The sequence below is a fragment of the Triticum dicoccoides genome, chromosome 1B, assembly GCF_002162155.2.
Source record: "Triticum dicoccoides isolate Atlit2015 ecotype Zavitan chromosome 1B, WEW_v2.0, whole genome shotgun sequence".
Lineage (NCBI taxonomy): Eukaryota > Viridiplantae > Streptophyta > Magnoliopsida > Poales > Poaceae > Triticum > Triticum dicoccoides.
Genome location: NC_041381.1, coordinates 302,694,540 through 302,716,401, shown reverse-complemented (window position 1 = coordinate 302,716,401; position 21,862 = coordinate 302,694,540). Strand labels below are relative to the sequence as shown.

The 21,862-nt window shown below is 43.5% G+C and overlaps 1 protein-coding gene and 1 long non-coding RNA gene across 2 annotated transcripts; both read right to left on the bottom strand.

The window, feature by feature from the left end:
* Window positions 1–4,158: 4,158 nt before the first annotated feature.
* LOC119304325 lies at window positions 4,159–4,930 on the bottom strand. The gene is made up of 3 exons (XR_005148217.1): window positions 4,855–4,930; window positions 4,479–4,581; window positions 4,159–4,385 (listed from the first exon to the last, which is right to left on the bottom strand). It is a non-coding gene; the product is annotated as an uncharacterized LOC119304325 (long non-coding RNA).
* Window positions 4,931–9,034: 4,104 nt separating this feature from the next.
* LOC119332061 (translin-like) lies at window positions 9,035–17,661 on the bottom strand. The gene is made up of 7 exons (XM_037605238.1): window positions 17,251–17,661; window positions 17,068–17,164; window positions 16,860–16,975; window positions 16,711–16,755; window positions 16,384–16,409; window positions 9,594–9,729; window positions 9,035–9,381 (listed from the first exon to the last, which is right to left on the bottom strand). Exons 1-7 carry the CDS (start codon window positions 17,603–17,605, stop codon window positions 9,281–9,283), a joined length of 876 nt encoding a protein of 291 aa, XP_037461135.1. The 5' UTR covers window positions 17,606–17,661; the 3' UTR covers window positions 9,035–9,280.
* Window positions 17,662–21,862: the final 4,201 nt, after the last annotated feature.

The following is a 21,862-nucleotide window of genomic DNA, read 5'->3' as shown; positions in this document are numbered from 1 at the left end:
TTCCATCATATGACAACATAGTAGAACAACAAGAAAGCCTTCTTTCAATTCTTTGCATCATTGGGTTGTAATCTTCAGTTTTTGGTTTTGATGTGCCAATAGGAAGACCTAAATAGGTGAAGGGGAAGTGACCTTGCTGACATCCCGTAATATGAAGCAAAGTGTTGATCTGAGAGTCAGGCACATTAGTTGGCACCATGAAAGATTTCTCATAGTTAACTCCTAGACCAGTAAAAGCAGTATAGTGCAAAATGAAGTTTTTGACTTGAGCAACTTGTCTAACATCAGCTGGCAGAACTAGGATTGTATCATCAGCATATTGAATCACAGGAAAATCTGGGCAAGCTTGGCTGACTATAGGAGGATGGATTAGATGATTATGCATAGCTTCATTGAGAATTGATTGCAGGAGATTAGCTGCCAGTACAAAGAGTAAAGGAGAAACATGGTATCCTTATCTGACACCTTGTCTGCAATGAAAAAGTTTCCCAGGCACTCCATTGAGCAGGACAGAAGAAGTGCCTGAAGACAGCAGCATTGAGATCCAATTTATCCATCTCTCTCCAAATCCTCTAGCTTATAGGATAGCAAGAATTGCTTTATGATTAAGAAGATCAAAAGCTTTTTCAAGATCCAATTTGAGGAGGACAATAGGATGCTTGGATTGCTGACATTGATGTAAATATTCAAAAGCCCACCCCAAACAATCATGAATGGTTCTGCTCTTAATGAAACCATACTGGTTGGTGTGCACAATCTTGAGAATAACAGTCTGTAGCCTGTTTGCCAACAATTTGGTAATGATCTTGATGGAACAATTGAGCAGAGAAATTGGTCTGAAGTCATTAGCAGTAACTGGATTGTCCTTCTTTGGAATGAGAGTGATTAAAGAGGCATTAATACTCTGCAGAGAGATTATCCCATGATAGAAATCATCAATCAACTTGTAAAAGTCTTCAGCAATGATGCTCCAACAAGCTTTAATGAAATCTCCATTAAATCCATCAGGCCCTAGTGCCTTATCAGTGTGGAGATTTTTAACCACAGAGTCAATTGCCTGCTTAGAGAAAGGGGCCTCTAAATCCTGCAAGTCCTCAATTCTGGTAATGAGGTTTATCAGATTTAGAGGATCTGAAATCTCACCAGTCTGGCCAAGTCTCTCTTTGAATGATGCCCAGTGAATTGTAGCTTTTGAATGATGTTCTGACATCTCAATCCCCTGATCATTGTGTAGAGCGGCGTCATCATGGTGTCATCATGGTGTAGAGCGGCGTCTTGCATGCCCATCAATGCAACCAAGAGAGCATCTAGTGCATCGATGCATTGGTGGTACAATGGAGTTTGATGCCATGCAAAAGGCGATCACTTGAGAAGCTGTACAAGAGGCACCTGACCAAGAAACGCTTGAGTTCTTTATCGTTCCAAGAGGCTCATCACATCAAGGAAATCTTCATCGATCCACATGATCCTACCCAGGTCATACATATTGGTCATACATATTGGCACCCAAGTCAACCCGACCATGAGGCAGTGCTCGTCCTTTTTGTTTGAGAAAACTGAGATGTGTTCGCATGGGAGGACTCTAACGTGCTCAGGGTTCCGAGGGGCAGTACCAAGCACTCCCTTAACGTGTTGATAGGGCAAGGTTGTCTTGATGTTTCTATGAGATGGTAGCTAGTGATTTTGATGGAGTTGACTTTGACAATCCAACTACAAATGTGCCATGATGTTGTGCCTTATTAATTACTAAAAAAACTTCTGAGGGGCTATTGACCATGCCGAAACATGATCAACCTGACCATGAAGGTCTAATTCATGCAAGCAATCGAAGAACAACCAATAATTAAGTTTTTTCAATCTAGATATTGTGAATAAATGAATGAATGAATATTGGTGAAAGTTGGGGTTCCGTAAGCGGTCTTGTCTTGGCCGATGGACATAGACAAAGTACGAGAAGTTGCAGTTATGGTTAATTCCTAACTAAACAAAATCCATGTCTAAACAATACCAAAGGGCTACATTTATAGGAAGATATATATGAATTTCGTATACCCTCGATAAGGTGGGACTAAAATCCATCCCAAGTCGTTTTCCCTACCAATAGGGACTCCAAAAACAACCTGAAGAGGTATTTCGAAACTAGATGGACCGTGCCCAAAAACAAGATGGCGCGACACCTATAGAAGGCTAATACACCAACGGCCATCAAGCTAGCCGATAAGCATGCCGATGGCAGCCACGTGCCAAGCCAGAAACTTTGCCGACAAGTGACTGTAAGCCGAGTGCCTTTCTTATTATATGCCGAGTACTTATTGTATGCTGAGATCTTTTTAATGACACACTGGGCTTATTTGTGTATTAGCCAATGGTTATCTTATTGCTGTGAGTTCTTCGTTTAATTCCCAGCTTATATTAATAAGCCGAGAACCCATGTTTTGACGTACTCGAAGATACATGACAGCTTGTGATTTTTCTGTAGTGCACCGAATTTATACAATACGTAATTTATATCTACGATATATACACACCGAAATAGCCCAGGCTTGCTACGTGATTCTTACATAATATATTTACATGCTTCCCAGTTCTGAAAGAAACAACATTAGATGTTGATTTACTTACATAAAACGTACAAAGCCTCAACTAGCATTTGGTTGTCATTTGCAGCTAGTTGTTCATTTCACATTGTGTTTCTTTGCTAACCTTCGGATCTCTTTGACCGACTTTGAATCTAGGGGCCGGAACATAGTCTTCTGTGCCTTCTCCTGTATCAAATAACAATAGTTTTTAATAATGTCACGTACGTAGTATTGCACATGGGCTAACTATATAGAAAATAAGATATTGAATATGACCTTCCTTTTGGAGCCGCACGGACTCCACAAGCTCTCCGGACATTTCTCCACTTATCCTGAAACAAGAAACAACATGCTATATAAATTAATATTTTTTAGTTAATTTTAATAAAGCATCATTGATAATATACCTCTCCGTCCCATAATATAAAAGTGTTTTTGACACTATACTAGTATAAAAAACGCTCTTATATTATGGTACAGGGTAGTAGACAAAATCGACTATGTAAGGTTGCCATATCACTAAGAACCATCGCTATTAATTACTAATGATTTTGGATCGGCTATAAGGTTGAATTTTATGTTAGGGCACTTCCAGTGTTTGCCTATTACCATTACTTTATAGACAAAATATTGAGGTGGCATTTCATTTAAGAAGAAGGTGAGGAGAGTTGTATATGAGCAAGGCTAATAAGACTGTTATGTCATCAAGAGTCGTCATCATTAATTACTAATATAGTGCCCCCACATTTTTTTCCTAATATAGTGAACTTTTCGTTTTCTTATAGGGAACTTGTATTAATAGAGTTGGCTATTACGTTAGTCCTTTTTTTTTTACTTTCTATCTTTTATTTTCCTCTCGTTTACTCGTTGTACTTAGGAGCATGTGGAGAGATTGATCCTTGCATGAGAACTCCTGTGTGTGTGTGTGTGTGTGTGTGTGTGTGTGTGTGTGTGTGTGAAGTCTTATAGCTCCTTAATATTATACTTGCTATGTTTGTGGGAAAGGCAACTCTTAACACATATCCCTACACAATGAAATTTTCTTTCTTTCCCTTCTATTCATTACTAGGCAATAATGCTGAGATGAAAACATAAACTCTAAACGGATTAAATGCAACATCACTTAGATATAACATCTAAGAGATAATGGATTGGGGTGGTTGTCTTTAAAAATATATTTCACCACTTATGATGACACATTAAGAGCCAATGAATTGGGAGTGTCCTTAGTCATTCTTCTCAACCCTGTTCAATAATTCGTCCGATTAACCAGTTAACTTGCCGATTAATCGCTACTCGTATTGTCACTGTGTAGCCGATAAACAAATAAATCGTCCGATTAATAGATTAACTTGCCGATTAACCTATTAACCCCTACTCACCACCTAATCGAGCAGCTACCAGTTAGCGATTTCCTCAATAATGTCGTTCACTTTTCTTTACATTTACTCTTTGTGTCTAGGAACACGTGCAAAGGTCGAATCTTGCATGAGAGCCCACTCCTTTCAATTTTTTTTTATTCTCTTTCACACAGACAAAAGTGTCATGTAAGCCAGTTTATATTCCCTTAGCACACATACCTTGAGATGTGTTGGCTCTCGAACTGATGATGAGAAGTAATGACGCTTCACCTTAGTCCATCGCCCTTCACCATATCTCCTAATATCAGCTTCTTCACTTCTTCACGTGTCCAGTGTTCATTGTTTTTTCGACCGTGCAATTTCTTGCCTCCACTTCCCGAAGCAGATATCCTCCTCTTGCGAGGAACTTGTGGGCCATGCCTCCCACTTTTGTTTAATATGAATTCTAAACACCAAATATTCACGCATTAGCTTGAGAATATACAAAAAAGCATATGTTCACATGTGTATAGATAAGATGGAACAATCGACATGGTACCTCCCAAATATTGCTGGTGGCACTGCCCATCTTCGGGCTCTTGTGCAAATTTGTTGATTTCCATGTCATCATCGCCATACACATAACTGAAGTATTCTTCCACCTATCATGAATAAGAATAAAAATATCTTGATTTTTGGTTGTGCTGACGCTGATGGTTGGATGCTTTGCACGAGTGTGGTGCCAGATAGATTTCAAATGCGAAACGCTGTGTGTTTGTCTCCCCATTTGTTTGTGGCCTCGGCAGATGATGGGCTTAGTTGATGTCTTAGTGTAATGTTCACTACTCTTGGTTTGTCCAGCATAAATTTGTGGGAAGGGAGCTAGCTGATCAAGAATGAAACGTGAGGGCAGAGTAAATGTAGTATATATATACCTGGCTTGGACGAGGAATAGTAACAGAAGATGGAGGCCAATCAAGCGGATCCGCTAAGATGGCCTCCCAAATCTCCACTTCGTCCGCTGGCTCCATTGTGTGTATGGATCTGCAGCAGCACATGACATGAGCACAAAGTCAGAACTCACGACTAAAACCATTAGCAAATAACAAGCAGACTAGCTAAAACTTGGTGCTAGAGGTAGCTCATGAATGAACTAATCGGCCATGAGAGGGCGTGTTGCACTATATCGATGATGACTAGATCATGCAGAGATCTGCAGAAACCATACACACGTATATGCATCCGCTAGCTAGCGCTCGTATGCTGCGGCCTACGCACATGCATGCAGAGTTCTCAAACCAAGGCCGCGCTTGGGACATCGGTTAGATTTTCCACCCGTACTAGACAGTTACCGTTGTACGTATATTACTGGACAGACAGCAGTAAAATACACCCCCCGTATCTTTTCCCCGTTCGAGTGCGGAGTGTGACCAAGCCGTGAACTGCGGAGTGCCAACACCACGCCCAGCGCTCCCTCGCGAGCACCTCCTGCCCGTCCACTACTCTACCACCAGCAGTGCCACCCGCCTCGCCCCGACTGCACACGACTGCCAAGAAGGACGCCGTGACGTACGGGCACGCTGGCTGCCCGCGCCACCCAAGGCAAGGCAGGAGAGAGTCGCACACCGCAGGCGTCTCCAACGGGAGGAGCTCCCGCGGCGTCTGGGACACCACACCACGCCTTTCAACAGGGATAAGCACTTCGTGTCCAAGCCGGCCGGACACGGCGTCGAAGCCGCCGGAGAGGCGGCGATGGCAGCCATGCGGAGGCGCGCAGGGTGGCAGAGACCGTGCGTGGAGCGGAGGCCAGTCTCAACGCTGGAGCAAGACTCGCTCCGATCCCCACGCTCGCTTGCCAAGCGCTCTTGCCAGAAATATGTTCCACTCCGTATTAAACGATGAACCAAGCGCGCCCTGGGGTTACCCGGCCAGTGGAGAGCGGTGGCGCGCGTGCTGTAGTTCGCAACAGGAAACGAGGGATGCGATGGAGAACCGTCCAGCACGGCCGGTGTCGTCGAGGCAGGGGCGCCGGGCGTGGACAGGAGGAAGAAGAACGGGAGCACTTGAGTGGTGGAGTACCTAGCTAGCTCCTGTGTCGTGTTCTTTACTCGCATCTCTATTATTAAAAGAGGAGTTGGTATAGTCGTCTCCCTTTCTTCCTGATCTTTTCGTCCCCACGGTCCCATCCCTTTTAGTTTGTATTGAATTTTTTAACCCAATCGATTTTCGTATAAAATAAAAACCAACATAGATCTCTATTATTAAAGGGTTTTAAAGCGGAGTTGGTATAGTTGATTCTCCTTCTTCTTGGTTTTTTCCTCTCCCACATTCCCATCCGTTTCCCCTACTATTAAAGGTGGATGTAAGTTATATGTCGGACAATATTGATATTGATCTAATGAAATATGTATGCTCATGTTGCGTTACACGGACTTCATGCTACTCCCTCCATCCGGGTTTAGGAGGTTCTCTTATTTTGGGCTAAAGTTTGACATATAAATTTAACTGATAAAATATAAATTATGTGCCACAAAAATTATGTTGTCGGAAAGCTCTTTCGAATACAGGTTCAACATCGTATTTTTTGTAGCATATATTATGTATTTTATTAGTTAAATAAGTGGTCAAAATCTAAGTAAAAATATGAAAGGCCCATTAAGACGAAGATAGTAGTATTTAATTAAGTTGAAGATCCCTGCTCTTGGCTGCTCGCGTGGGGGTACATTCTTCATCGAAATCAGATGTCGTTCTCAACCAGCCAAAGGACCCACAAAGTCTCTTTTTCCTTCTCCCTGCCTTTTCTTTTCTTATGGAAGCTAAAGGAGAGGGTTCTTGCAAACATATAAGCTTTAGCAACGATCAACATATGGGGTGAAGTTGTGCATATTATCATATTTCTTTTGGACTCACAGTACAAACACTACAAACCTTACGCCAAATGAAAATATATATATCATGATGAACATTCTTTTTAGAAGATAAACACCCCGTTAAAAATGTGTTAACAAGTTAACTACTAATGGTTAGAAGTGTGAAATCATGATCTAGTTCTGCTGGATGTAACTAATCCTACTTAGAAATAGATGGATGATTATCACATCAATGATGGCACATAATGACTTGAGTGATTGACTATGACTAGATTCCACTTAGCTTGTTGGAAGTTTGGTATCAAATCAGAAACATAAAGCACGCACGTAACGGCGTCACAAATTTTTCAATCCAGTTTCACAATTATTATTATTTGCTTTACAACTTACAAGTGGTAGGATATATATATGCGCTGACATAAAGATGTAGTAGTAAGGATTTGGTCGTGGAATAAATCTTAGTGAATCATCTATCTTTCCATAGATTTGTGGGCACGGGAACATGGTCACATCGCTGTCACCAACACACATCGTCTTGCTCTTTATTCCCGTCACCGCCGTCCTTGTATCTCCCGTCATTTTCTTCGTAGCTAGCTAGGGTGATCTGAGTTCACATTCTAAACAGGACCTTGACGATTGTGATTTTTTATTTATGAAATGGAACTATGTCCAGAATTAATTATTGCACTCGTGGTATTATGTTTATGACTAATCTAAGACTTAGTATAGTTTGCAGTTATGGAATTCATTTAGCCTCAGCTTATGGTTCTCGATTGAACTGTGTTGTGTTGTCCTTCCTTCCTCCATCCTTTTTGGTTTGCAAGGTTTCATGTATTTCCCTGCAAAAAAAGGTTTTGTGTTTAGCTCCTCATCGCTTTGCAGTTGGTGTTGCTTTCCATGGGTGTTGCTTTCCGGGAAGGGAAATTCGTCTTCCTCTATCGTTCGCTCAAGTGATCGGTCACTTCTCGTCGACCCCCTAACACCTTCGTGGGTCGACGAAAAGTGATCGATCACTTGAGGGAACCACTAGCACCTTCGTGGGTCGACGAAAAGTGATCGATCACTTGAGGGAACCCCTAGCACCTTCGTGGGTCCTAGCTCGGAAACTTTGTATCTTATTTTCTTCTATCAATGAATGGTACACAACCTTTGTATATTTATGAAAAAGATTGGTATAGGTAAGGTAATTAGCATGTACGCGCCGGTGCTCTCTTGGATGGCCGTTGATCGATCCAGCCTTGTTCAGTGGCGGAGCTACGAGGAAATAGTTGGGCGGACCAAACTAATGAACAGCACACAAAAAATCAAAATTTAAACCATACTAGTACTTCGATGCTACTAGGCCAAGCTAGCAAGTCCTTCCTGCGTCACGGAGGCTAACAAGCAGAAAAGTCAGTCTCATACACATTCAGGCTACTGACGTAGCGACGCCTCAGAAGTCACAAGGCATAGTAATTTAGTTTTTTGCTTTTGCCCAGGGCGGGCCACGACACGCTTTTACCTGCACGTAGCTCCGCCGGTGGCCTTGTTCCGAAACTGCAGGACCGTGCGAACGAGGTAGCGCACTGCAGCAGACGAGAGAAGCCACCTACACGGGTTGGATGGAGTGGGTCAGTGGAGGGCCCGACGGGTGCCTCTATTTATTTATATGAATGGTGCGACCAAGCAGCTTCCGCGAAGCATCCTCGTGTCCCAAGGATGTGTAGATGCACAGCGGCTGGCTAGGGGCACTACGTCTGCCCTGATTCTGTTTCTCGACGACGACCACGACCACGACGGAGAACCCATTCCTCATGCGCGCGCGCGTATGGAGATGTGAACTCACTTGAACCCAAGTAGCTGCAACCACATCAGTACTGCATATGACTGACTAACACTAAGCACGCAAGAATTAGTTAAATTGATAATGTTGGGTTGTACGTGTGACGTCACACCAGTACGGCTTCTCAGGTGCTTTCGTGCTTTCATTGATGTGACACGAAATCTAATTCTATAAGAACGACCGAGTCAACCGTGTGATGTGGTCCATGGAACATTCAACAACAGTTGAAACATGGACTCATTTTACCTAGGTTGGGATCAACTAGCTGCATCCGCGTAAAGCATCTACGCAAATCTAATAGCTCCGTCCTATATTAATTGCCATATCTAGCGGCAATTAACATGGGACAGAGGGATAGGAAACTTCAATCCAGTGCATTGTGGACCGGCCATTTTCACCCGCATCTACTCAGACTCAGTTACAAAACCTAATGCAGGACGCAGATATAGGTCACATGACATGACAACAGAATAATTCTCATGTCATTTTCCAACCTCTAGGCGGGTCCGAAAAAGTGCCGAACTTAAACGATGCTACAGTCAAAAAGAGAGATCCTCACAGCATGAGCTTTTTCTAGGAACCATCCGTCCAACATAAACATCATTGGTAACGACGACAACACATGACAGCTGTCGATTGCCAAGTAAATGGTACGGCACCGCTCACCGTCTATGACTGAGCAACCTCTTGCTTTGACTCCCCAGGGACAAGTCCGCGTATCTTCACATCATAAAATACTTCCTCCACCCTTCTCAAATCATACTTCATCCCTGCAAACACAAGTCCAAAAACAAGGGGGGAAACACAGCTGAATCAACACAGATTACAACAACAACAACAACAACAACAACAACAACAACAACAACAACAACAACAAAAAGGCATGACAACATATTACGGTAAGCTGAAATAATACTGCCAAAAGCTAGTCAAGTTGTGTTAAAAATAAACATGTCCAGTGAACCTAAGCTGAGGAACTCACCATCAAATTTCTTACGCAAGAAGTCATTGCGCAGATTCAGCATCCTAAATGAAGCGTGCAGATCAGTCAAAAAGCTTAGCACCTTCCGTGGACAGTCGTAGTCGCCCGCCGTGACCCGATTCACTACATATCTAGGCTGTAGACAATTCAGCAAGCAGCCATTAATACAAGTCATAGTTATAGAGCATTACAGTTTTCTATTCAGTACACATCTAGGCTGTAGAAAATTCAGCGAGCAGTCACTCATATCAATATTGGTTGTTGAGCACTTCCGTTTCATTTCATATAAAGGATGCACTCCCTCCGTTAAGTCGGCGACAGTTAATATGGATCGGAGTTGTACTAAGTCAGCAACAATTAATATGGATTGGAGGGAGCACAAGATTCCACAAGCAGCAATTAGTACCACTCACTGGCTGTAGAGAATTGCAATTGTACTCACTAAGCATCTGTCTAGGCTGTAAAAAAGGTCAGCAAGCAGTCACTGTACCACTCATTAGCTCTGCGGCATTAGAATTCTTGCTTAACATCATAGTTCAAAAAAGCGCTAGGTGTTAATTGTGCGTTTTGCCACCGCCTTGCGCTTTACTGACCAAAGCGCATGCTTATGCGCAGTTATGCACAGATTAAGCATAGTTATGCGCAATGCGTTTTGCCAACGCCTAGAGCCTAGGCGTGCTTAAGCGCTCGCTTAGGCACGCCTTTTTTAACTATGCTTAACATACATCCAAGGAAATAACCATATAAATAGTAAATTCAAGAGTTCAGAATGCAGATGGTATTATGTAAAGTATGCATTTTGCAGATATGCCCAGCGCCGTCTAATCCATTCATTTACAAAGTGTGCTACACACTAAAGACCATCTCAGGTTTATATGCTTGACACTTGTACGTAAATCATTCATGAAGAAAAATAGTTCACAGTCCGTCTCAGGTTTATATGCTCGACACTTGTACATGAATCATTGATGAAGAATTATAGTACAGTCCAGCTCAAGTGTAAATTGTTTGTACTTATATGTAGTCGTTTTCGCATGCACTCGTAAGTTCATAAGATACAACATGGGTCCGACCTGAACACCAACCAAAAATTTGAAGTAATCTCCATGTTCTAATTTATAGGCTTTGGTTCTTTAGCTTTTTACATCCAATAAGGGGGTATATATAGTATAGGTGCATCCTATTCCTGAACACTCACATGTTGAAAACAATCTACATATTCTAATGCATTGACTTCGGCTCTTCAACCTTCTACTCCCTCCGTTCCTAAATATTTGTCTTTCTAGACATTTCAAATGACTATCACATACGGATGTATGTAGACATATCTTAAAGTGTAGATTCACTCATTTTGCTTCGTATGTAGTCACTTGTTGAAATATCTAGAAAGACAAATATTTAGGAACGGAGGGAGTAGTATTTATATACTCCACAGACTACATATTCTAATGCATCCAATAAGGGAGTAGTACTTATGTCTTGCAAATTTTATAAAGAAACAAGTTGGTGATGATGGTCCATTCAACTTCTGTAATACCAACCAACCGTCTTGGTATGAACGACTGAGAATGAGAAGTGGTTGCTTACTAGTCACTACCCACCTAATTCTGTTTCATAAAACACCCCAATCTACCATGAGTTTTGCAGATTTTAATGAAGTAATTAGCTTGTAAACATAAAGAATGGTTATCCTTCATCCCATAGCAAAGCACAGGTTTCTTGCTAGTAATAGAAGTACAGGTTTAACGAGATTTCTCTCGTGGTCGACCATTTCGCGTTGTTGAACCGACCGAGGAACCACATGCCCATCAACACCCCCTCAGGAGATATCTACGCCACAGACCCCATCCACGACCTGTGCTGAAATAACTAATCCCATGATCATATTTCTCCCCTGCACCCACGATCTGTTTATTTTGTTGGCAAAAGATTCCTGCATTATGTTAAGGGCTCGATGCATGGGGCTAAACAAGCCACAAAGAAGAGGACATCCTGGAAACCTAAGACAAACACAAAAGAAACAAAGATTAAAGGGCCGCCCTGCAAGGATACGTGCACATACGGGTCCTTACGAACCATCCAGAATGCCACGCGAACCAGAGCTTCACTGCTGACTGGAACAGGGTTCACCATAGGCAAAACCAGAGCTTCAGTCGCCACCAGCTTCACAGAAAAGCAGCCAGACAAAGGGCCTCTCTCAGAACCGCAGAGAAACCAGAGGTTGAGGAAGTTACTGACGCCCTTGAATCTGGGGAGCCGCATGCGCCAGGCAACAAAGCTGCACCGCAAGAACGGTAGAAGGTCCCCAACCAGGAGGCCAAGCAGCCATCGACCATACCGGAGAGTCGTCAATCCCATAACCACATTGCAGGCGTCCAAAGGGGAGGTTGAAAAAGGAAACACCAACCGAGAGGCAAAATCAATGAACAAGACCAGTCTCACACCCATGCAAGAGGAGATAAAGAAAACCATGACCGGCAACAAATGGAGCAGACACCAAGATACAGAAGGAACACTTCATCAGCTCCAAACGGACACGCTTGAGCTCCACGGAGAACGGAGATGAAGCAGCACACATAGATCGCCAGAGAAGATAAAGTAGAATAACCAGAACCCGCAGTCGAAAATACAAAAAGTAGAAGGGAAATTAGTTGAAACCTAGAGAAGAGTTGGGACACCACCACTATCTGCTGACCAAATCCATTGAGAGAGGATAACATGTGTGTGTGAGAGAGAGGGCGCTCCACAGCGGCTGAGCAGGGACGAGGCGGTGGTGGACATCGCTGGCAGCTGCGCAGCCAGAAAGACACTGAACCAGGGACAGTGACAACGTGGCTCACCACGGCGGAACAGGCACAGGCAAGGAAGAGCCTTAGGAGTGTGGAGTGTGGGGACATGCCGGCGCTGAATAAGAAGCTAGGCCCACAGGCTTTAGAAGGATGACCGGGGCGGTGGTGAACTGCGGAGGAGGCGGTTGGAGAAGGGCAGAGCGGCGAAAGTGGTGGTTGGGTCAGTGTCGGTCAGCGGATCTGGTGGTACTGCAGCAGTGCATTTTGGCAATAGCAGCGACTCCGACCAAAAAAGGACAAGGAACCGTGTCCGGCTGTACTTGATGATTGTCACTGGAAAAACTAATTTTCTTTTTATAATTACACGCGCCTAAATGTATTTACATACTAGAATTTGAAAATCTCACAAACATCTGGGCCTGAAGCCCACACTTCCAAATAAACAAAACCACAATGTGCTCTACCACCCTCATTACTTAAGTTGAAACTTGTAGTCTAGAGCTAAAAAGTATCACACTTCAGCATTGCTTTGTACCATCACAAAGACCACTCAAGTTGGAAAATGGATATCGATGTGTCACTGTCATGTGGCCCCAGGTATCATTTCTCAGGTTTACATCTTTGAGATGGTACAAAACAATTTGTTTTCTAATTTCAAACATACCTCGAAACCAGAATACACTTGAGACCAAATCACTTGAAAGGACCAAGTCTTTCTTCATTATGACCAATTTTGCATCAATCTGTAGATATAGAATTGCATTTCTGCTGCACTGTATGTTGTGGACTAGCACCAGGGAGTACGAATTGAGGGAGATCAGGGATCTTTTAGGCAATAGAATTGTATTGGCAAAGATGGATAAATGAGTCTAATTTATCGGCAGTTCATACTGTGTTAGCAAATCATGTATCTCTGTTTGAGATAAGCAAGAAGAATCAATCCATTCTCTCCGAATTATTCTATCATCTCAACCCTATGCCCGATTTCTCCAACCCACCGCATCGGGTTCTCTTCAGCATGGCAGTTATCCGTTGTGATCAACGTCAATGGTACCGAGATTAGACTGTTGCTAACAAGTGTATGCAAGTTTTCTGCAAACCCTTTAGAAATAGACAAGACAACACCAAAGAATTTTAAATATTACACCCTTCGTTCACAAATATAAGATGCTCTGGATATTTCAATATGGTCTACATACGGACTGAAATGAGTGAATAAACACACTAAAACGTGTCTATATACATCCGATTCAGAAAAAAGTTGGAACATCTTATATTTGTGAACAGAGGGAGTATTATTTTAGATAGTCAGTAGCCATTGTTGATAGCTATAGAATTATATTGTATGACTAAAAATTTATGTTTCACATAAAAAATGTGAATACTGTGTGGAATTGAGAAGGGTAGGTACATGTCTCACATCCATCTTGCAAAACAAACTATCTCCACAAGTACATCAAAAGGTTTCTTAAGACGTCAAAATTATAACGTAACAATTATTTTTTTAACATGGTTTGTTCAGTCCTCGGATATTCTAATGAAAGTTATAGGCAGTGTCTATTATATACTAAAATCACAAATCACAAAACAGAGAAAAAACAAGAAATTCTCACAAAAAAGCAAAAGATGACCCTCTTTTAATTAGCGAAGTATGACCGGTCTATTTTTGTAATTGTACCTATACATCATCCAACCATTGTCAAATCCATATTCTGGTTAGTCATAAACATTATATCCTCGTGATGGGAAAAAAAATGCAATCCTTCTGTCATCATCGAATGCACGGCCATCAATCTGCTATCATATGTGCATGCATCCATCCAGTTGCATGCCCACTGTGATTGGGAATACAAGACCAGGCATCCAGCTCCCTTGTGTACCGGGCCTTGTGAGGAGGACACAGTACTAGCCACACTGGTGTTTTCCAGGCTTAGCAAATAAATAAGCATGCAATGAGCGATCCAGGTAGCAGCGCAACTGCGAATGTAGCAAGTCCAGCTCTCGATCCTATCGTGAGCACAACTGGCCAGGTAATCCAGAGTAGAGCAGGAATCAAGTGTGAGACGGAGAGAGAACTTATCAAATACTCTGAGGCTTGGGGTACTTCCGTTGCACCAGCACATGTTCGCATGTCTAAAGGTCATTAAAAATTACAAAAAAAAAAAAAGACCACAACCTAACAATACATGCATCTGTCACAGTTTTTAAGTGGTCCTCATATCATTGATATGGCTGTGGTGCCCCTCCAGTCCAAGCCATTTTGCCGTCATGATATGGTGGCTGAGTAGCTGAGCGCGGGAAGGAAGACCATACTGGAGCATGAGAGGGAAAACAAACAAGGGGTGCGGGAGGGGAAAAGCAGGCATGAACCTTCTCCCGTCCCATGGAGAGAGAGAGAAAGAGAGAGAGAGAGTACCATGCAGACAAAGAAGGGATGGACCTAATGAGAAGAAAGAGAGGCGGCACACCTGGGAGCAGGAATGAGATTAACGTAGACATAATGCAACCTAGATTTTCTTAACTCATAGCTAAAGGCAATGTGGGCCGTAGAACCATGCTTGAGGGAAATTATGAGTTATTCTACAATGGTATATAATTATATATAAAAGTGATACTGCAAATTTAGCCACGGCCGCACTATCAATTATGTGTGCAGGAAGAGAAAATGCATATAGGCATCGCTTACTTTGTAAGAATAAAAAATGTTGTATACGCATATGAAAATAGATAGTACACGGAGTGCATATAATACAAACAATCTAAAAATATAATATTTATTTAGTTGTGAAAATTTAGACTACATACATTGATATATAACACATTAACACATTTAGGATCAACCAATAATAAAAGAACAGTTGAGGTGAATAATTCCTATACTCTTTTTTAGTTCATTATAGACCATCAGTATTTTTTATGAATCAATACTAGAACTAATGCAAACTTAAGTATAATTGCAATATCTCTTATTGCATGGCAAATTTTAACATGCTCCCTCTTACCTCCTCTTTTTGCATGTGAGGTAAGAAGGTAAGAATTAATCAGACCACTAATTAATAAGATCAACGGATCAGATCTATTATATACTCTTGCCTCTCATGTGAAAAGAGAGGGTAAGAGGGAGCATGTTAAAACTGCTCTGCATCCATAGCTTCGACGAGGAGAGTGGTTGACATAAAATCTTGAAAACAGAATTTTAGCTGGCTATATGTGAAAATTGAAGTCAAGTATACTATACACTTAAGGATCAATCAATAGTGTACAATCAATTAAAGTAGCGATTCGACCCTTATACATTGTTGTAGAGAAATAACTCTTTACCATCAACTAAAGCTTTAACGCCTAATTGTAACTTGCCTAAATCAAAGGATGTGTATACATGCTATGGTGCACTTATCTAAACTCTAATGCAGTTTTTATAATACTTTATTCTGCTTGGCATGTTAGAATTTACCTGTCTAAATTTATTGGATTCTCTAGGATTATTTATAGAAAAGAAAACACTATTGGTAGAATGGTAGTTATAATAATTACGAGAAGAGGATATCTTAATGATACGCCATAAAGCATGAACTAACATCTGTGCTATGAAAACTGAAATAGGAATGAGGAAGAGAAACATACTGTGATGTAAGTGAAGACGATTGCCATTTATAATGGCTCTATGAATATGAATATGTTTGCTACTGAAACATGCCTATTGACTAGTAATCTTTAGAATGGAAGTAGTTATGAAGCCCAACATATTGCCAATTCAAAAGGAGGCATAGTCATATGAATGTGGTGTTCGTAGGGAGCTGCCTTGGATATGACGAATAGCTCAAATCTAAACAAAAAAAAAGTACAGAACAAAGGAAAAGTTCTTGACAAAGATCTTTCTTTTATAGCAATAGATAGGAATGAATGTTCATTATAGGGGCTAGGATCCAAAAACTAATTCTGCAAAAAAAGATACTGTGTATGTAATCAAATTAATATTGAGTAGTTGATGGGGAGCTTACAAAATCATTGGACATGAAGCACAACCCTGCAACACAAACAAGTCCTCATGTGAGTAAGCAATGTCATTTACACACAACATTACATAAAACAAAAGCATGCTAAACCTTAAAGCAATTTAGTTGTTTAAAAAAGAGATGCAATAGTTCTGATGTGAATGCTATAATATATGCATTTTGTTCCCGGATAATCAGTATCTTTCAATCAGGAGGGTCAAAACTACATTCCCCCTTAGCTGTTCTTGAGCAAAACATTTAACATGTATGACACTTAAATCTCATAGATAACACCCAATTCACAAAGCAGAGATGGTAATGCATATAACGAACCAGTCAGGTAGTCTTCAACGTCCAGGCCAAACTCTCCAGAACCCACTGCAAAAGGCCAGGAGCACAACATATTTAGCTTCGTAAGCAAGCACACTGGCATTGTATGCTACAAGACAACTAATGCAACAGTTGGCAGAGCCTTCACGTACATCCTAGCTTTTCCTGGGCCTCGGCGTGCGTGAGCAGGCCACCAGTCTCGAGCCAGTGCGTGAACGCTAGCATCGACACCACAGACTGTGTCTCACTCTTCCAGTCCCCATGGTACCTAATAAGCAACAAATCCCAATATATGAGCAATTTCCACATAGCCCAACCTTGGTAACATGGAAAAGACGCGTGGGTAAGCCATATCATCACCTGTAGTACTGACCGGGGCACTCTTTGAGGATCTCCGCGAGCTGAGAGTACAGCCCCTTGATCACCTCCACCTGCGCCTTCGCCTTGCCGAGCACATCTGCACGAGGAGAGGAGATAGCTCAGGATTAAGCGATGGAGCCAAAACCCGTACAGAAATGGGAGGAGGAAAAGGGGGCAGCAAACCAGAGATGGGGACGGGCTGGTGGATGAGGAGGAGCGCAGCGGAGGCGGCCCGGGAGGCTGACTCGACCTCGGAGACGACGGCGCGGATGCGGTCGCGGAGGGCGGAGGAGCCATCGAGCTGCGACCGGAAGGACTCGAACTGAGCGTCCATGAAGGCAGGCAACGGCGGCGGCTGGGAGTCGGAGGAAGCGGCGCAAGGCGGGGCGGTCGGGGAGGAGGAGGAGGAGAGGCGGTGCAGGGGGAGGAGGAAGACACGGCGAGGAGGGAGGAGGCGGAAGGCGGCAGCGGGAGGGGCGAGGAACGCGGCTCGGAGCGCGGCGGCGGTGGCTGCTACCGCTGTTGCTGCGGGTCTCATTGCGGAGCAATGGGTTTTGGGGAAGATTTTAGGGAACTGGGGGGCCGCCGAGAGGAGCAGGGCATGTGTCTCCAGCCCAGGCACGAAAACGTATCTTAGACCAGGCCGTGCAGGGCCTGAAACTTTCTTTTCCTTTTCTTTTCCAGTTCAGGGCCTGAGAGGCCTGTTTTGGTTGATGACTAATTTGTTTTTTACGGGGATCTTATTTTTTGGATGAAGACCATTATAGCCGAAATCACTATTTAAGGAGTTCTTGCGGAGATCACTCCAACTTCCCTAGGTTGTGACAAGTGACGCGCTGCACATGCGTCACTTGTCACAATCTAGGAGTTTTTCCTTTTTTCGTAGATCTGTTTATTCAAAACATTTTATCTCTTAATCCGTGCGTTCAAATCTCGAACCGCTTTCGCCGTTGGATTCCTTGCGTCGTGATCTTCAAAACTAGATCCCCATATTGATAGGTTTTGACGAACTTTTTTTTCATGAAAAAACCGAACCGGGAGCACGGGGTTTTATCCTTTCCGAAAGAGGCACGCCCGTGCCTCTGACGAAATCACAATCGTGCCTCTCGCGAAAGCAAAACCGTGCCTCTCGTGAAAGAAAAAAAAACAGAAAACGTTTTGTTTTCGTTTCCGAGGAGGCACGGCCGTGACTCTCGCGAAAGCACAACCATACCTCTCGCGAAAGCAAAACCATGCCTCTCGCGCAAGAAAAAAAACAAAAAACGTGTTTTTTTCGTTTCCAAGGAGGCACGACCGTGACTCTCGCGAAAGCACAACCGTGCCTCTCACGGAAGCAAAACCGTGCCTCTCGCGAAAGAAAAAAAACTAAAAACGTGTTTTTTTCGTTTCCAAGAGGCACGGCCGTGACTCTCGCGAAAGCAAAACCGTGCCTCTCGCGGAAGCAAAACCGTGCTTCTCGCGAAAGGAAAAAACAAAAAATGCGTTTTTTTCGTTTCCAAGAGGCACGGCCGTGCCGCTCGCGAAAGCACAACCGTGACGCTCGCGAAAAAAAATGCGGTTTTTTGCACACACAAAAAATTCGAAATTTTTTTGGTCGAAAAGCTAAGGAAGACCGGTGGAAAACCAAAACATCAAAAAAAACCGAGAAAAAACCATTTAAAAAGCCGAAAACGCGTGCGAAAAAATAAAAAAAATCCAGAGGGAGCGCCCACAACGCGACACGTGGCGAATAGCTGAGAGCGCGCCAAGTGGTGCTGATCGTTGCGAGGCTCCCGAAGGAGCGCTCGTTAATTAGTTGCTTCCATTTATGGTTGGCTTTATTGAAATAAAAAAAACATAACATCGTCCACGAGTTTAGCGACCAGACAATCCGGAGGTTCGTCTGTCCAACTAAGCAAAATCTTATTACAGAAGATATTATTGGCTAACATATGCGCTATATGATTAGCAGAACGATAATTAGGTGTCATTCCCAAATAAAGTAGCTATGTCGACACACTCCACAAAGATTGCAGAAGCAACATCCCACCATCTTGTCTGTTCAGTGCAAAACTCAAGCACGTTAAGTGAGTCAGATTCAATTTTAATTCCAGAAAACCCCAGTTGGTTTGTGAAGTTTAAGCCATCACACATTTGCCTTTATCTCCATGGAAATAGCATTCGCAACATGGGGAATGTAAGTGCACCTTACTGCAAGAAACACACCTTTTTCATCCCTTAGAAACGATAATATTACACCACCTGCCTCATCCTCGAAATAGGTTGCATCAACATTAAGTTTGATATGTTTTGGTTCTGACTTGGTCCATCTTTGCTTTTTGTTGGGTGTAGTACTCAGAGTCAGCCATATGAAAATTATTAGCAATTGCTAGTGCTGACATCGTCCATCGCATGATTGGTGTGTAGAGCTCATTGTAGGTGATCTAACGTCGTATCCATCGAAGGTATCAATAGCCCACCATAGGCACCTACCTTCAATCAAGACTTGTTTTAATAAGTAGAGAAACTGCTAGCTGGAGCAACAAGTGTTCCATGATTGTCGACCCGAGCGATCAACTTGCATCGCCTATTGATGCGGAGCATCCCGAGGTCATCCCCATGGACCTATCATCGTCTCGCCAAAGAGGACCTATGACACGAGCACGAGCTAGAGCTCTCGAGACCGAGGTGACTTCTTTCCTTAGTGATATCACATATGATCCACTCGAGACATGGCTACTACCTAAGTCCGGAATGTTGTGCATGATTAGGTACCAAGAGGAGCCTCCCGAGCATGCACGTGAAGACGGACAAGTCCCCAAGTTCACGGATGAAGAGAACCAACGGAAGGAGTCAAGAACAACTCCCAGGACCCGGACATCCAGCTAGGTCCCCGAACATCCGGCCAGGTCCCCGAACATCCGGCCCCTGGAGGTGACGCCTGCAGAAAAGGACCAGCGGCCAAGTCTACAGGGCCAGGACATTCGACGGCCAGCCCGAACATCCGGCCCAATGCCCCGGAAATCCGACTCTCAGACCGGATATCCGGACAAGACATCCCGAAGGCTACAGAACCAGCCCCAACAGCCCGGACATCGGGCCACGACCCCGGACATCCGGCCCCTCGCGAAGTCCCGGACATCCGGACCAGCCCTATCCAGAGAGCATCATGACGGTGCCGGTCCAACCCGGACATCCGGCGTCTCGTGAACGCCCGGACGTCCGGCCACCCCTGTCTGCGTATAGTGTAAGGGACGAGGCCCATGTACCCCTTCGCCCACCTAGACAATATATACTCCTCCTCCGCCCTCTTTCCAGGGTTAGCATTGGTTTAGCTCATATTTGAGATAGAGCTTTGCTCATCCACTTGGTTACTTCTCCTCGGAGCTCACAACCTCTTCGAAGAAGATCCCCCAAGCGGATTCAAGACCCCATCACGGGAAGACCCTTCAAGACCTCCTCACGGAGAAGACATTTTGTATCCTCCTTTGTTGACTTTGAATCGTGTATCAATCTTTGCGTTTCGAGGATCTAGCATATGTGTGACCGAATCTTGTTGGTTTGAGTGATTCTCTCATGTTGTCCCTCGTGTTTCCCCTCCTGTTCTTCGTGTTCCTCGTTGGGATCCGCTCCTTTCGTGAAAGATCAGGCATCTAGGGTTCTACCCTACATCATCTTGGTATCATGAGCCACGTTGATCATGATTTCGGAGGCTCCCTCTTCGTTTTCTAGCTTGATTTTGTTGATTTTGTCCTAAATTCGAAAATTCCCCACAAAAATAGCCCCCCAAATTTTTCTGTGATTTGTTGGTGTGATGAAGTTTTGTTGGATTTGATCCGCGGATTTCGTGTGTTGCAAGTAGATCTAGCTTTCCCCCTCTTGTCCCCAATTTCCATCCACAAAATCTCTCAAATTTTGCCCCGGATTTGACCTTTCCCCGTGGAGTTCATCGAGTTCATCCATGGATCCCGAGCCCGGACATCCGGCCCGCGACCCCCGGACATCCGGCCCTCCAGCCCGGACATCCGACCCCTGACAGCAACATCTCCATCCACCGCCCTGTTTCCCGCCTAACTTTCACCAAATTTTGTTCCGATGCCCACGTTCACTTCCGCATACCACCATCACTTCCGCATACCGCCACCGCTTTCCCACAAGCTCCACCATTGCTTGCCCGCTAGCACCTCCGCCAATTTTGACACATTTGGTCTTTGAGAATTTGAGTTGTGGTTCCCATGTCCTATTGTGTTTTGTCTATATAGGTACGGTTCGACATCAACATCATCACCACTCATCTTGCCAAGGACTCATCATCGCCAACAACCGTCCTTGCTTACAAACGACCACCTCGACGGTAACCTTGACGACATCTTTGTCTATTCCTTACCATTGCATTGATAACCACCATAGCCCAATTTTGCGTTGCTTTCCCATCGAGACTAGCCTTTGAGTATTGCCGGCAACGTGACTTGTGCACATTAGTGATCATACTTCCCATAGCATACATACCATATCATCGTGGTGCATATCTTGGTATCATCTCTTGTGTCACAAAGTTGTCATCGCATACACAATTGTCATCTTGGTTTGTGAAGTTTTGCATGAGAAAGAGCTCAAAAGTGAAAGAGACAAACAAGCTTTTAAGCAAAAGGGAAAGATAAGCAAAGAGCTTATAAGCAAGAACCATAGCATCATACTACATTAAGATTGGCATACCCGATCATCTTGGATCATACCATCGGAATACCATACATATAGCATACTTGGGATAGAAGTCGTTGCATCTTTGCTTAGTAGGTTGTGCACAAGTTCGTAT

Bases quoted from the DNA above. Each gene is read 5' to 3' on its own strand.
- LOC119332061 (XM_037605238.1), bottom strand. From the start codon at position 17,605: ATGAGACCCGCAGCAACAGCGGTAGCAGCCACCGCCGCCGCGCTCCGA. The intron at 16,410-16,710 runs GTTCGTTATATG...TTTGTGTTGCAG, and splicing joins CGTTGAAGACTACCTGACTG to GGTTGTGCTTCATGTCCAAT. The intron at 9,730-16,383 runs GTAAGCTCCCCA...AATTGTCTACAG, and splicing joins GCTTCATGTCCAATGATTTT to CCTAGATATGTAGTGAATCG.